Below are 14,659 nucleotides of genomic sequence, written 5' to 3' on the forward strand. Positions count from 1 at the left end.
ATTGGTTTTGTACTGTTTCCATGTACAGCTGATAAGTGACTTCTTTGATTAGCATTTAGAAGCTGGTATGATGAACAAGAACAATGGTTTTTTGAGAGACAATTTCCATATTGCAAAGGATGACACTCATTTGAAGATAAGGCTGTTGGAATATTAGCAGTTACACCAAAAACTTCGTATCCAATTCAATAAAGAAGTTGTCTATTCATAGAGCAGCTTGTTCGTGTTCATCTGATAAGTAGCAACTGTTTTGCATGTAAGTGCTGTGAAATGGTTGCATCAGCTGGAGTTGGACAGTTGTTTGGCTTTAGGTAACATAGACAGAAAACAATATATTCAGTAAATGATATTTTGTAACAACTGGAGATGTTAACATGCACCTGTTCTATATGAAGGAGAGAGTGAAGGAGGCAGAGTCTAAGATTGACAATGTAACCTCAAAGACCCCAGAAAAACCCAAAGCTGTAGTCAAAGCACCTGCTGGACCCAAGTCCAAGAAGAAGAACAAGAAGGCCATGGAAGAGGAGAAGAGGGATTTGCAGAAGGAGAGGGCAGCCATTAAGGAACGGAGGATGAGGGAGAAACAGGTAGGATGGAGGGAGGAACAGGTGTTATGATGGGATGAACAGGTGTTATGTTGGAACAGGCAGGATGGAGAGAAGAACAGGTGGTATGAAGGAGGAATGGATTCGTAGGGTAAGAAATGGGTGGGGTTTGTAAATAATGGGTAGGTTCAGGGAAAAACAGGTGTGATGAAGAAACAGGTAGAACAAGGTAGAATTGGGGATAAACAAGGTGGGGGGAGGGTTGGGGAGGATGTAGAAAGCATGTGTTTGCGTGAGAACCAGGTGTTATGGGTGAGAAACAGTTTCAGAGGACGAAAAATAGGTATGCTCATGGAAAAACAGGTAGGATGAAAAGAATGAGGAAAGAATGGGAAACGGGTAGAACTGGGGAGAAACCTGTTGACTGTGTAAGAAATAAGTAGGATTAGTGACAAAGTATGAGCAGTTTAGCTACCAGAATTTCTGTACTGATATGTTGTGCTAGTGAAATGATGTACTGGAGAGTAGGTACAGCTGATATATGCCTGCTAGACTCCCATGTCTCTGCCCACAGCAACGTCTAGAGGAAGCAATGGCACTGCAGGAGAAGATCAGAGCCAGAGAGGAAGAGAGAAGGGCAAAGGAGGAGGAGGCAAGGAAGAAGGCAGAGGTAAGATTTATGCTTTGTCTTTACATTCTTGACAAATGGAATGGTAACACAGCTAAACATTACACAGTAATATTCACTGCTACATTAACTGAAAATGCTTCAGGCAAATCCTTTTACCCTTGGTACACCTCACCCTTGATGTAAACTGTCAACACTGACAAAGGCTGGAGATCGAGCCTTCTTCAGTTGCAGCTCCTGTTCCACATGGTCCCCCATGTCATCAGGAACAGTGACTCTCTCCCAGCTTTTAAGAGAAAACTCAAAACATTCCCTTTCTCATCTACTCACTGAACTGTAATAAAGTGACTTCTATCACGTAAAGTATGGTTTAGCCGCTGCATATAGCTGAAAATGATTTTGCTGGAACATTGCTAATAATGGTGTAAAACCTTACTCCCTCACTCACTCACCCACCCACTCACTCACTCACTCACTGACCCTACTGTGTATTGATATACATTTATGTATTCCATGTAGGATCTGGCTGAGGAGATGGAGGACCTGAGGAGAGAAGAAGAGGCCATCCAACAAGCAGAGGAGGATGCACGTGTTCAGGTAGCCATGGTCAGGAAAATCGAACGTGAGGCTCGAGAGAAACGGAGGAGGGAGGAAATGGAGAGGAGGAAGCAAGAAGCGATACGGAAAAGAGAGAAGGAGAAACAAATGATAGAGGCAGCTCGGCTGAAGGAAGCTGAAATGCTGCAGCGGATTGCTGACAATGAGATGAAGAGGAGACTGGAAGCAGAAGAGAGGTTGAAGAGAGAGGAGGAGGAAAGAGCAGCACAGGAGAAGTATGAGGTGAGCCGTGAGGAAGCGTCTGATCATGGTTCTCAAACTCACCAAGCTGCACTAGGTATTGTGTAGGTTACCTAAATGACTTGCATAACAAGACCAAACACAACTACTTTAATCCGCACTTGATACCCAAATAAAGAGACTGGCCACACCCTTCACTTCATGCTAGCCTTTGTGATACCAGTACAAGGTGATGGGGTAGCCTAATGCTTAAAGTGTTTGTTCATCAGACAAAAGACCCAGGTTTGATTCCCCACACAGGTACAATGTTTGAAACCCCTTTTTGATCTCCCCTGTCATGGGATTGCTCTTACTGATACACATTTTAACTGTGTTCATTTCATTTCTGTATTTTGATTAGGTCGTCCAACTGATCACATGTTATTATCCCCTGCAACAACAAACATGTGGGTGATATAGAAACAGGTTCTCTCTGTCTATCCATGTGTCTGTCATACTGTGCATCTGTCAGGCTTTGTCTGAAGCATTTCTCCTAAACTATTCGTGATAGCTTAACCAAACGTTGTACACATGTAAACCATGATCCGTAGATGTGCATTTTCAGGGTTAGACCCAGATATGAATTTTATTTTTTGCATTATTTTCCTGTGTTGTTCAGGAAGAGATGAGGCAGGCCCAGAGGGAGGCAGAAGAGGAAGAACTGAGGATGAGGGATCTGGAGAAGGAGGTAAGGAGAAGTGTTGTCTTTGTGCCTGAAGATCCCTATGGTTAACAATGGGGATAGTGGTAGTATGTATAATATGGGGAATGTTTAGACCCAATAATCTTCACTGCTGTTTTGCCTTTAAAACCCAAAGGAATCTGTCCCCATGTATCCAAGACTGAATATTACCAGTTGCTTAAAGTTTATGTAATATCAGTTATATGGTGTTTTGAAAGGGTGTATGGGACTGTAAGATCCTTGTAAATTCTGTATTTCCTGAAGAGCAAATCTGCTTATATGGTAGCAATTGGCCAATCAGAATTCAACAAATTTATCTTTAGGTTAATAAGGCTGCATATTCTGAAGCAAGCCTGGTGCTTCAGTGTTGGTATTCATTACTATTTCATTCTTATAGCAACATGTGGCTGCATATAACAACCTGGAATTGTGCTTACAATGTACCATTTCACAGCTTAACATGGACACACCACTCAGTGTTTATTTTATCCTGTACATGCTAAGTGCCAGGCAAGGATACATCAAGCATCAGGCTTTTAAAGACCTTTTGGCAGGATGCAGCTGTGGATGAAGATACTGGACACTTAGTGAGCATGTTGAAATGTGGATGTTGATTTGGGAATATATTTTGCTATAGGCAGAGGAGGAGGCCATGCAGAGGTTGGTCGAGGAGAGAGAAAATGCCATGAGACGCAGATGGAAGCTGAAGCAACTTGCTCGCCAAATTGAGGAAGAAGAGAGGAAAAAGAGGTTTGCCATGTTTATTACTAAGGGATTGGCCATTTATTTATTTTATAGGCCAAGGGGTAGTAATGACGTTGTTCAAATAGTGGAATCATAATATCAACTGTATGCATGGAATAGCCATGTATTGTTGGATGTGCATTGAAGAACAGTTGTATAAGATTGATGAATCAACACAGTATAGAATCCTAAGACAAGATCTCACAACACTCCCACCCCAAACCCCACTTAAGGTCTGACATCAACAAATGTGCACTCATGCACATGCTACATACGACCAGTTCTAGTATTATTTTTATTATATGATATCTATATCGTGCACATATCCATGCAACTAGTGCCTGCTCAATGTGCTGGTATCGCTGCAGTTCTGAATAATAAATACAGTTCTGCATATGGATGTTAATTTCCTACAGTGAGAGAGAGAATGGTATAATGGTGCTTTGAACACAATGAACTACAATATATCAAGTTATTGAATGAGTGAAGTACATACAGTGAAACTGAGATTATCTTACCTCACACATGAATGTCGCTCTCTGATTGGCTAAGCGCTATTCTACTATTTTCAACGTACCCCGCTTGTACCCCGCTTACAGGCGATGTGTTATTTTCAATGTACACGGCTGGGAACTCTTCTGGTGCTTCATGGTAGTACTTCTTTGCCTTAAATGACACGCATTGAATCACGCATCAAGCACGGAAATTACTGATGTTTTGCAATTGAAAATCGATGGAAGGGAGGTAACTCTAAATCTGTTTACCTTGTGTTGTCTTCAAAATGGCGATTTGCCTCGCATTCAACAGAAGTGCTTCAAGCAGTTCAAAATTAAAATTCAAGAGTTTGGTAAGATAAATACTTTGTCCACTGGTCATGTACCCTCGAGGTTTGTTTATGCGGGCTCGTGGAACATAAACACACCTCGAGGGTACATGAGTCCATGGCCCCCTTGCGACCAGTGAACAACTATTATTGTGAGAGTGTTGTTTGGTACAGACCACTATTACTCCAGTTCACCCATGATCAAGGCATATATGGGAATTGAAAGTATAACCAACAGGTAATGGTGACAGTGCTGAGGGATGCAACTCAGAATGCAATATGAGTCATGTTTGCTTAAACTCAGATATAAGCTCATTCTCTTCCCAGAGAGGTTACTTGTTGTATCTTCCTATGAACCTCTGCTTTCATACAGCCATATTTCCTGGTTCTCATAAAAGCCACTAGTCAGAAAAAATAGCAACTCAAATTATCTCCCTTCTCCTAAAGGCTAGTTTGTTCGTTGTCAACGATTGTGACGGAGACACCATTAATCTGCCATTACATGGCTGTGTTCTGTTGAGAAGAAACATTTGCGCTTTGCTCTGGGGAAGAGATTTTAGTTTTCTTGAAGAATACTAAGGCCTTATGAATGGTCGTTTTTTAAATGATTCCGGAAAAACCTGATTGCAACCAATCATGAATCCTGAACACTTGCACCATGAAAGGGCAGTATTAGAACAGAGGTCATAGGAAAATATGACAAGTAACATCTGTGGGAAGAGAATGAGATAAGCTACCAGAGCTGTGTGTGTTACAGAGAGGCTATGCTTCTGGAGGAATATAGACTGGCAGAGGAGAAGAGGGAGAAGGAAATGGAAGAAGAGAGGAACAGGGAGGAAGAGAGGAAGAGGCTTGAGGAAGTAAGTAAGCAAAAATGTCTATTCCAGAAGAATATATTTAATATATAATGGGAATTAATAAGGGAAAATCCTTTCACAATCAACCCTAGATTGTGTCAACCTCATGCAGTAACACTAACCCTCACCTGTTGTGTTCAGCTTCAGCGCATGGAGGCTGAGGCGAGGGAGACGATGAGGCAAGAGCTGGAACGTCGACGAGAGTTGGCTCTGAAACGTCGGGAAGTGAATCTTGAACGCCGGGAGAACCTGGACAATATCCGGCATGGTCAGGGCATCACACGTGCCTGGGTGTTCTCCTACTTCATGGTTTGGCCAAGGGAAACATACAATAAGTGAGTTACTCCAAATAATAGATGGGCAGATCCAGGTCACAAAAAGCAAATCTTGGGAGACAGATTGAGAGTATCATTAAGATACTTTTTAAAAGCAGTCATATTCAACTATAACTGCTTCGTTTTATAATACTGTTATTAAGTGAGGCGTCTTTTAACACTATTTCAGTCTAGACCTGTTTTACCGATATTTTAATCTGGAACTGTATCCAGTCATCCAGCATATCAGATACAGTGGAATCTGTCAAATGCGGACTCTGTGCAATGCAGATTTCACCCAAATCTGGACTCCTCTCTGAGTCCCTGCAAAATTGTTCTAAATTTATCATTAAAGCTTTGTATTGCAGACACTCTCAGTGATTAAAATAGTAGTCCCGACAATCAAATTGCTTTAAGAAGAACTCGGAAATAGATGACTACAATAACAGTCCATTGAATAAAAATCTCCATTAGTTCTATTCACGTGGGTTAATTAATTAAACACACACTAATCAGTGTCACCTAACTCACTAATCAGTGTCACCTATCTAGTGTCAGTCTGCATGACATAATGGAAACCATTGTATTACATGGAAGGTCACAGAACCAGAAACAAACCATGTTATCAGACTTCTCCCAGTGGAAGTATAACTATCCTGAGTATACATATATTGTATAAATAAAACAGAACTAATGTACATGCATACAAGTTGTTGGGTGTCCTTAGCAAAGGGAGGTATCTCATTGTGGGCGTGTCTATAGTAACAGAAGTATTTGTACAATACGGACTCTGGACAAATGGGTCGGTCCCAGTCAAATCCGTAACAGACACTGTATTCCACTGTATTTGTTTTATTTTGCTTGTTAAGATATGAGGATGTATTATAGTCCAAACCCCCTCATAATAAAAACTTCCTATGGTTCAGTGAGAATTTGGATTAATCTTGGATCTGAACCTAGAGCAGAGATGCTGACCCCCAAAGCATTGCAAAGAGTACTTTCATGGATCAAAATCAGTAGTTTGACCATAGAATTAGTAGCCTACTAAATAATAATAATAATGATAATAATAATAATGATAATGAAATGAAAGCAAGGAATTCCACAGCTATTTTCAGTGTGCCAAGGTTATTGGACACAATCTGAAATTTGAAGTTGATTTTGTTGATGGCGATGTACTGCTGAATGGTGCAGTGATGGGAGTAGACCAGGTGAAGTCTTTCACCAATTCTGCCCAGAGTCGGTCCTTTGTGGAGAAGCTGTCTGAGAAGCCATTGCATCGTGTGTACATGCAGTGTGTGGAACAGAACAGCAATCCAACCGACTCCTTCGCCTGGATGAAGTCGGCTGGTCTCAAATGTGAAACTGAGGGCTTCCTTTTTGCTGCTCAGGACCAGTCACTTCCCACTCGCAATCGCCAGAATGTGATTCTTAAAGAAAATATCAATATGAAATGTTGTCTTTGCAATGAATTTACAGAGACTGTCCAACACCTTGTCAGTGGATGCCCTTCCTTGGCACAAACAGCACATCTTAAAAGACATGATGGCATGGATCGCTGCTTTTACTAAATGATCGTCTCCGCCATGCCTGTGGCTTTGACTCCGAGGTCCATCCATGGTACGACCCTGAACATGTCCAGGGCGTCCTGGAAAATGCCAGCTACAAACTTCTCTGGAATAGGCCAATATACAGCCTGAGACGAATTCCAGCCAACAAACCTGATCTTGTTCTTTTTGATAAAGCCAATGAAATTATTTATATCATAGAATTTTCTGTCCCTTTTGACAGCAACGTGATTGGCAAGATTCAGGAAAAGCATGATAAATATGCGGACCTCTCCTTTGAAATGTCTCACTTGCATCCCAAGTACACTGTCGTCAGGCTCCCCATTGTTCTCGGTGCCCTTGGTTTGGTACCTCGTGATCTCTTGGCGCAGATCAGGAGAGTGCCCGGGTTCTCCACCGGGAGCACAGCCCTTCTGACAATCTGGGTAATGCAGAAGGCTGCAGTGTTGGGGAGCCTCCATATTCTCCGGAAAGTTCTTGGTGGGTTCGACTAGGCAGTGTTTCCTGGGAGAAGTCCCATTCGCTGTCTGGGCTGCGTGTAGAGGGGGCAAGGGCCCTGAGCTGATGATGAGCTTTACCAGCCTGACTGTGCCAGGATCACCCAAACCCTCTCTGCTGCATTTCATTTCTAATCTGTAAAACATAATAATAATCATATTAAAATCATTAAGGACTCTGAGAATGATAATATGACACTAATCAAGAGTGAAGCTAAATTGATTTAACATACCTCTAACAGCAGATTTTAAAATTATCAACATTGCATTTCTTCTTGTCTCTTTTTTGCAAACATGTATTTAATTGAAACTGAAATATAAGTGTTTGTCTATATATCCGAATTTTAATAATTTTTTTTTCAAATTTGTAGTGCAATATCTAGTGCAATCGCATTGGCATCGTATTACGCTAAACTTGGCATGTTGGCATCCCTGCTTGAGCCAGCAGTTCCTGCTAGAGTTAATGAATTCATTTCTACAAAGTTGGCTGTTTACCCCTGATTTTGTGTACACCAGACGTGTATCCTGCTGTCGGATGTCGGAGAGAGCGAACTCTATAACAGATGCATGCTTTACAAAAATAACTTTAGATTCTTAATCTATTTCAACATGGTAATTGACTCATTTGCTGATAATTTTAGAAACGTTCAAAACTCAGACTATATCTTCAGATAATATACGTTCAGTTACAGTATGTTCATTCATGATGCCAAAAGACATCCTATTTAGATGAATTTGTTTCTGTCATTGCATTTTAAAGAAGCATTTTGTTTTTTCAGATTAATGGGTGATGATGATAAAATTGCTAAAATGCAAGCATTCCGTCACAAACCCAAACCCCCTACAGAGAAAGCCTCAGTGGAGAAACCAGCTGAAGTACTACCCCCTGAAGAAATACCTCTAGAAGTTGAGGAGATAATTGATCCTCCACCTAGCTGAAATAAGACCCTATGGAACTCTGTCTGCAATAGTGCTCTTTACCAAACCACAATCTCATGGTCATATACATAAAGGAGTCTTGTTATCACTACTTCTGGCTGGTCGTCTGGTTGTTACATGCACAGGTCTAAACATTCTGCTCGACAAGGTGGTGCAGACTGTGAAAACTATTTGGGTAGAGTATCTTTGACAGCATCCTAGATTTGTCATTCAGGTCTCCAGAGATGTGAGGCAGTCTAATGGTTAGGGCATCGCTTAAATTGGCATGCTGAACACAATGTGTTAAGTTCATTACTGGTATCCTTCCATGATATTGCAGGAACATTGCTAAAAATGCAAAAAATCATAATCACTCACTTCTTCTTCCATGATCTTATCCAAAATTGTCTCTGGGCATTCTGTCAACAATTCAAAGAATTATCTCCTTGAGGTTGTCTCCCCCTAGGTCAAGGATAATGATGGAGTTAGTTAATTGTTTTTGCTTTCCTCCTGTGTTACAATATGGGAGGTAGGGATGCTTCAAAGAAACTTAAAAGATCTTAAGCTTACAAGAGCTCTTTGAAACGGGTCCAAGATGAAGTGGCAATGCTCTAACCGATACAGGTCTTAAATATGTTCCACCTTGCTTAAAATCTTGATTAGCGGTATGGTACCAACAGACCAACAATCATGATCAGGTTGAATTTGGGATTCAATCCTATGGGGAGCAGGAACTGCTGGAATCTGCAGAGACAGAACACGACAAATAATCAAGGTCTGAAAGTGAACATCAGTCCCCAGGTCCATGTTAGCATGTTACATTCAGTACAATAAATCATGGTCATAGTGAGTTACAATGCAAGTGCAGGGGACAAAACAGTTTGTTATATCTGTCAGTTTGTCAGAAAACATTGTTTAATGAATGTTTCATGTAAACCATGACAAGCAGTAGAGTGCTAGGGATCTACTCAATTTAAGTTCCCACTAGGGTTACTGGTTTTCCTTTGAATATGTCGTGGACCTATACGAAACTATGATCATGGATTTTGTCTAAATTCATGGACAACAAATATCAGCTTTGTAAAAACTGAATGTAAAACACTTATATATAACAGTTCCACTATATTCAAACACAACTGATATTAATGTGTACATCTTCCAGCAATATTCTAGCTTCTGTGCTAAAGGAGAGATGTTTTTGATCTCAAGACATGTTTTACAGTTATTATAGATAATGTGTGAATTTAAAATCTGCAAAATCTATGTCCCAAGGCATGCTTGAAGCGCAACTTTCTCACCCAGTTCAATAGTGAATAATGTGCACTTAAATTTCATTCTGGACTCCCTGAGGAGTATGTGACCAAAGCTGCCTAATGTTGAAAGGATTGTCCAGGAGGTCATCACACTGGCCAGGCAAAGCTTATCTGTGATATGGTTTGTTACTTGTATTTGTTGTAGAAGGGCTATTGTTGTTTGTACATGAAGTCATTGTGAGTAATCCTTGAATCCTTGAGAACCTGTTTTGTTCAAGTCTTTGTCATAAACTATTTACCCTATTCTACCTATCACCATGATCATAATGCCTTTAAATAAACCTCTCTTGTCATAATTTTGTTTGTTATTTGGGGATAAAGCAATCTGATCATAACATAAATAAGCAGGAAACATCAAGTTCAAACTTTGAAATAACCACAGTATTGGCAGCCTGGATACAGCTGCCCAGAACATAATGGCTACGTCAAAACAAAAGATGTTGAACAGGGTACAGAGGAAGCCCTCTAAACAGGCATTCGTTGGGACTGCAAAAAAGGCAGTATAGAGGGCGTGCTGGTTCTGAGAACATTTCCCTTTTCAACCTTACAATGTTCTTCCATGTGCTGTAAAATACAGTTGAATTCTCCGCTTTTTCAAAATGTCCAAAAGTGCTTGACTGCTAATTTTGTCTTTGGGATGCAATCTGATCTTCAGTATCCCATGCCTGTTGCAAAATGACAGGATCAGGTGGTCAGGCTTGTTGACTTGGTTGACACATGGCATCATATTTCAGTTGAATTGGCTAATGATCATGATTTCAGTCACTGGATTTTCTGGTCCAGACTTTATTATCTACAGGCTTCTGCCATACAGCTGGAAAATTGCTGAGAGTGGTGTTAAACAACAGAGACTAGTTCTTGTACAATAACTTGTATTCTTGAAGTGAAATGACTGTCAGTCTATGAGTGAGTTAGTGTTCATGTTAGTTTTAGCGATTCCAGCATTATAATGGAATGCAACACCAAGGCATCATACATTGTAGACTTGTGGGAATCCCTCCCCAACCATAGCTATTAAAGACTTGTCTCAAAGCTATCTCACCCTCACCTCAGTTCAAGAAACCCGTTGCTAGAAACATCTCTTGGAGGAAAACATATTTTTGTTGATGTGTTTGTTGCTTAAGGGCATATTCAGCAATAATCCTGTGTGGACCTGACAATCCAGTGACTGATTATAAGAAAGACATCCCACTGCGGAATGTGATTTTGCTGTGCTTAATAATTTTCAAGCATATAATATGGTGGCATTCTGGACCAGACAATCCAGTTTTCAACAACATGAGCATCAATCTACAATCAACTATATTAAAAAAAATTATTAGAAAAGGTAAACTCCTATATTGTTAATATTCCTTAACATAATTTGAAATAATGTTTTTTTAAAGATATTTTGAAGACCTTTGTCTCTTACAACCTGGAATGTTGGCCTAAACAAGAAAAGCAACTTGGAATAACATTGTCAGGACCTGAAGTGTGAGGACATCTTTACAATGTCCACTTAAAAATACAAGTGCTAAAAACAAATCAGAAATAAAAATATTTAATATGCAAATGAGATTTTACACCACTATTACATGTAGGTCTACAAATTTATTCAGCTAGGAAAATACATTCAGATACTTTGATATACTCTACTTACAGTGAGAGGATAGACACAGATCTACAAGCACAGTCATGTGACATCAGCTACAGCAATACATATACATAGATAGATTCAATTTTCAGTGAGCATATAGAATATTCTTTGAACACCATCTTGGCAGTGTTGATATGTACAGTGTCAACATCGTACAGATATAAATTACATAAATATAAAACATGAATAAATATGAAAAATTTTATGTTACAGTTCACAACCTTGGAATGGAATGTTTGTCCGAGATATTCTCTCAAGACGCATGACAAAGTACACGCTTTGATAAAAATACTATGTAATAAACTCATAAAATATGTGTGGAATTAGCATAACCAGGAATGTATGTTTGGATACTTTTAATATGAACCTTTATTCATGAAAATAAATGAAAACTTTAAAAATTCAAATTTCAGTTGATAACCCAGTAGATGATAAGAAATTAGTTGTAAGATTTTCCATTTCCTTACTTCACATCATTTCGCCTCGTCGGTTTATTGTTCTAAAGCATCTGATGATAAACAGGAATGCAATGTTACCTTCTCCATTTACTCAAGTCAAAATCCTTGTTACATCACTTTCATCAAATTTTACTCATCAAATATTGTACTCGTGGGGAATCTCATGTGTACAGTTAAGCTATTCAAACATGTAATCCTGGTTAGCTACTGGACGGATCCTTTAACTACAAGCTACAGAGCTACAGTGTAGACATTGTGCATCTACATGAGCTAGGTGTTGTCATATAGTGTTACTATTATAGCACTCATATACCTAAATAAACATACTCATTCTGATGACTTGTAGTCAAGATAACACTTCTTGTTCCATTTGTGTCTTGGCACACTGAATTACATGACAAATATATGTTTTTTTCTGGTGTTATGAAATAATTCATATTATGTTGATGAAATACACAAAACATACTGATAACCAGAAATTAACCAATTTTTTTGTATGACAGCAAATTGTAAATCTGGCAAGTCAATAGGTACGCCATATTTTTGACATTTTTTGTGGGTTGGTGATCAATTATTTTTTGTTAAGGTGATCAATAGCTGTCTGTTTTGTCAGGTGCATGTCCAGATGTCAGTGTGGATCCTGATGGGGGATCCACTCATTATAGACACCAGAGACAAAATGTTCTTATCTGTATACAGTTACAGTGGAAATTGGTTGCATGGTGTTGTCATGGTCCTTGTGAAAACATCAGCTACAGATGGTGACATGTCATATATCATCTGTCCATACTGTGTCCATACACTATTATGACCAATTAAGTTACATCTGTGATGTCATACCATTGTCTGCTCGCTTGATTAATTTTCAGAAGTGGAGCAATGAGTACCAGTTTTGTCATATTGACATTCAGTTTTGATAACAGAAATATCCCCAATACTTTGAATGTAATTAAAGTAGGGTAATATCCTTGTAACTCTTATCATTTTTAAGGAATGGAGAGTTACCTGGACAATACCTTCTATATAATGCTCTTTTTATATGATGCAACTTGTTGTCTGTTACATGAAGATCTAGAACAACTGAATTGCCTTACATTTTGAATTACATTTCCTTTTGTCATGAATAATGAATTCACACTCATTTTTGTTTATTATGTTACAAATCCGCTGATGCCCAATTTTTGGTTATGAGTATATTTGCTACACATCTCCATCTTTTTGTCTGAATATGACAACATTCACGAAAGTTTGAAACTGGAAAACTGTTTTACAAAAGGAGACAATGTCTGTTAATTTCAGTTCACTTTCTTGCCATGAGCTGAGGTGACCCCTGAATTCACTCCTGCTAGTTTGCAGCTTTGATATACAGCTAGCTAAAACATGGTGTGCATCTGTGCCAGTGCTCATTGTACTAAAATCAACAACTTGGAATGCCTAAAAGATATTTGCTCATATACAAACAAGTTTATACAAATGGAACAATGAGAGAGACATCATGTGCATTAAAATGATCTTTTTCTGTACAAAATCACATCAACATACAAAATCAGCTACATACAAAGACTTAAGCAGTACATCAAGAAAATTCTAACAAAAGACATTTGGAAAATGTACAGGAGGGCAAACAATAGCGGAAAGCTAATGTTTCAATAAAATCATATTATATCACAATTTACAAAGTTTGATTAAAAGAGTAATTCCATTGAAACAAAAAGAAAAAAATCCAAAGGACATTTGAACATGTAAAATATCTCATGAACTGGAATATCGGATATAGTTAAAATAGATGGAATTATCATGAAACTGCTGTCAAGTTATCAGAAATGAGTGAGCAGCTACAAATGATAATGGCCTGCCGATTCAGCCATTATCAGTTCTGTTGTGAAATGACATCACAGCAGCATTGTCTTGTTCTGTAAACCTAATGATGTCATGCTCCAGAATCACGTAATGAATCTTGCTCTATGGCCTAACAGTGTCATGAGTTGTTTGAAGTAAACATACAATTAAATTTTGTCTTTTATCTTAACACAAATTCCATCCATTTTAGCCATAATAGGGGTAAAGCTGTTTTAAAGGGCAGTTAATTGAAGACCTAGGGCTTCTGCAAATGATATGACCCTTCTTATTATCAGTGTTGTCCAAACAAAGAAATCATGAAGTAACAGGTTACTATGCTCATTTCTTAAAAAAAACCATCCACTATCTCCATCACAACCATCTTAAACACAACCAGGTATGAGTTTTGTGTTCACACATCTTGACATGGAGCCTTAAAATATCTGTAAAACTGTACAAACTGTAGACATATAAATACTCTAATTTCACTTTATTGCAATCATGTAATCGGCATGTTACATGATATATGAATTATCTTTCATGTTGAATTTTAAAACATTGTTCAACTAGCATCACGGAATGCCATAACATTTAATGAGCACATCATCACTAAAAAGGCATACTGCAGATAATCACAACCATGTTGGTTCTCAGATATGTATTCTGGACTCGAGCAAAGGAATATATCAGTATTGTCAGAAATCCTGTAAAAAGCAGACAATTCTAAGATATTTGGGTGAAACATCAAAGGTGCTGACAGTACTTTATCAGAAGATAAAGCAGTCTGACGCACGCATCCTTTTATTTCACCATAGTTCAGTCAAATTCCCATGAGTCAAATGCAGGCGTCTCCAATATAAAGTGTAAGTCAATGTCCCGACCATTCCCTGTTGAAGTTATCATCATTTGACTTCTGGTTACTCGAATTCGTCTACTAAATACACACAATGACTCAAGAAGGAAATTCAGTGCCATGAGATTCAAACAACGGCAATCTTGT

General features: G+C 38.8%; 1 protein-coding gene across 1 annotated transcript in view; it reads left to right on the top strand.

Moving 5' to 3' along the window:
• The window catches only part of LOC137287440 (uncharacterized), a 40,416-nt gene extending 30,394 nt beyond the window's left edge, over positions 1-10,022 (top strand). Inside the window, exons 18-25 of the mRNA XM_067819710.1 lie at positions 396-587; positions 1,120-1,215; positions 1,693-2,013; positions 2,630-2,698; positions 3,330-3,442; positions 5,017-5,119; positions 5,258-5,451; positions 8,275-10,022. Coding sequence (XP_067675811.1) covers positions 396-587; positions 1,120-1,215; positions 1,693-2,013; positions 2,630-2,698; positions 3,330-3,442; positions 5,017-5,119; positions 5,258-5,451; positions 8,275-8,434 — 1,248 coding nt within the window. The 3' untranslated portion in view covers positions 8,435-10,022. The remainder of the gene's footprint in view (positions 1-395; positions 588-1,119; positions 1,216-1,692; positions 2,014-2,629; positions 2,699-3,329; positions 3,443-5,016; positions 5,120-5,257; positions 5,452-8,274) is intronic.
• The last annotated feature ends 4,637 nt before the right edge of the window (positions 10,023-14,659 follow it).

This window comes from Haliotis asinina, chromosome 6 (genome assembly GCF_037392515.1).
Source record: "Haliotis asinina isolate JCU_RB_2024 chromosome 6, JCU_Hal_asi_v2, whole genome shotgun sequence".
NCBI lineage: Eukaryota > Metazoa > Mollusca > Gastropoda > Lepetellida > Haliotidae > Haliotis > Haliotis asinina.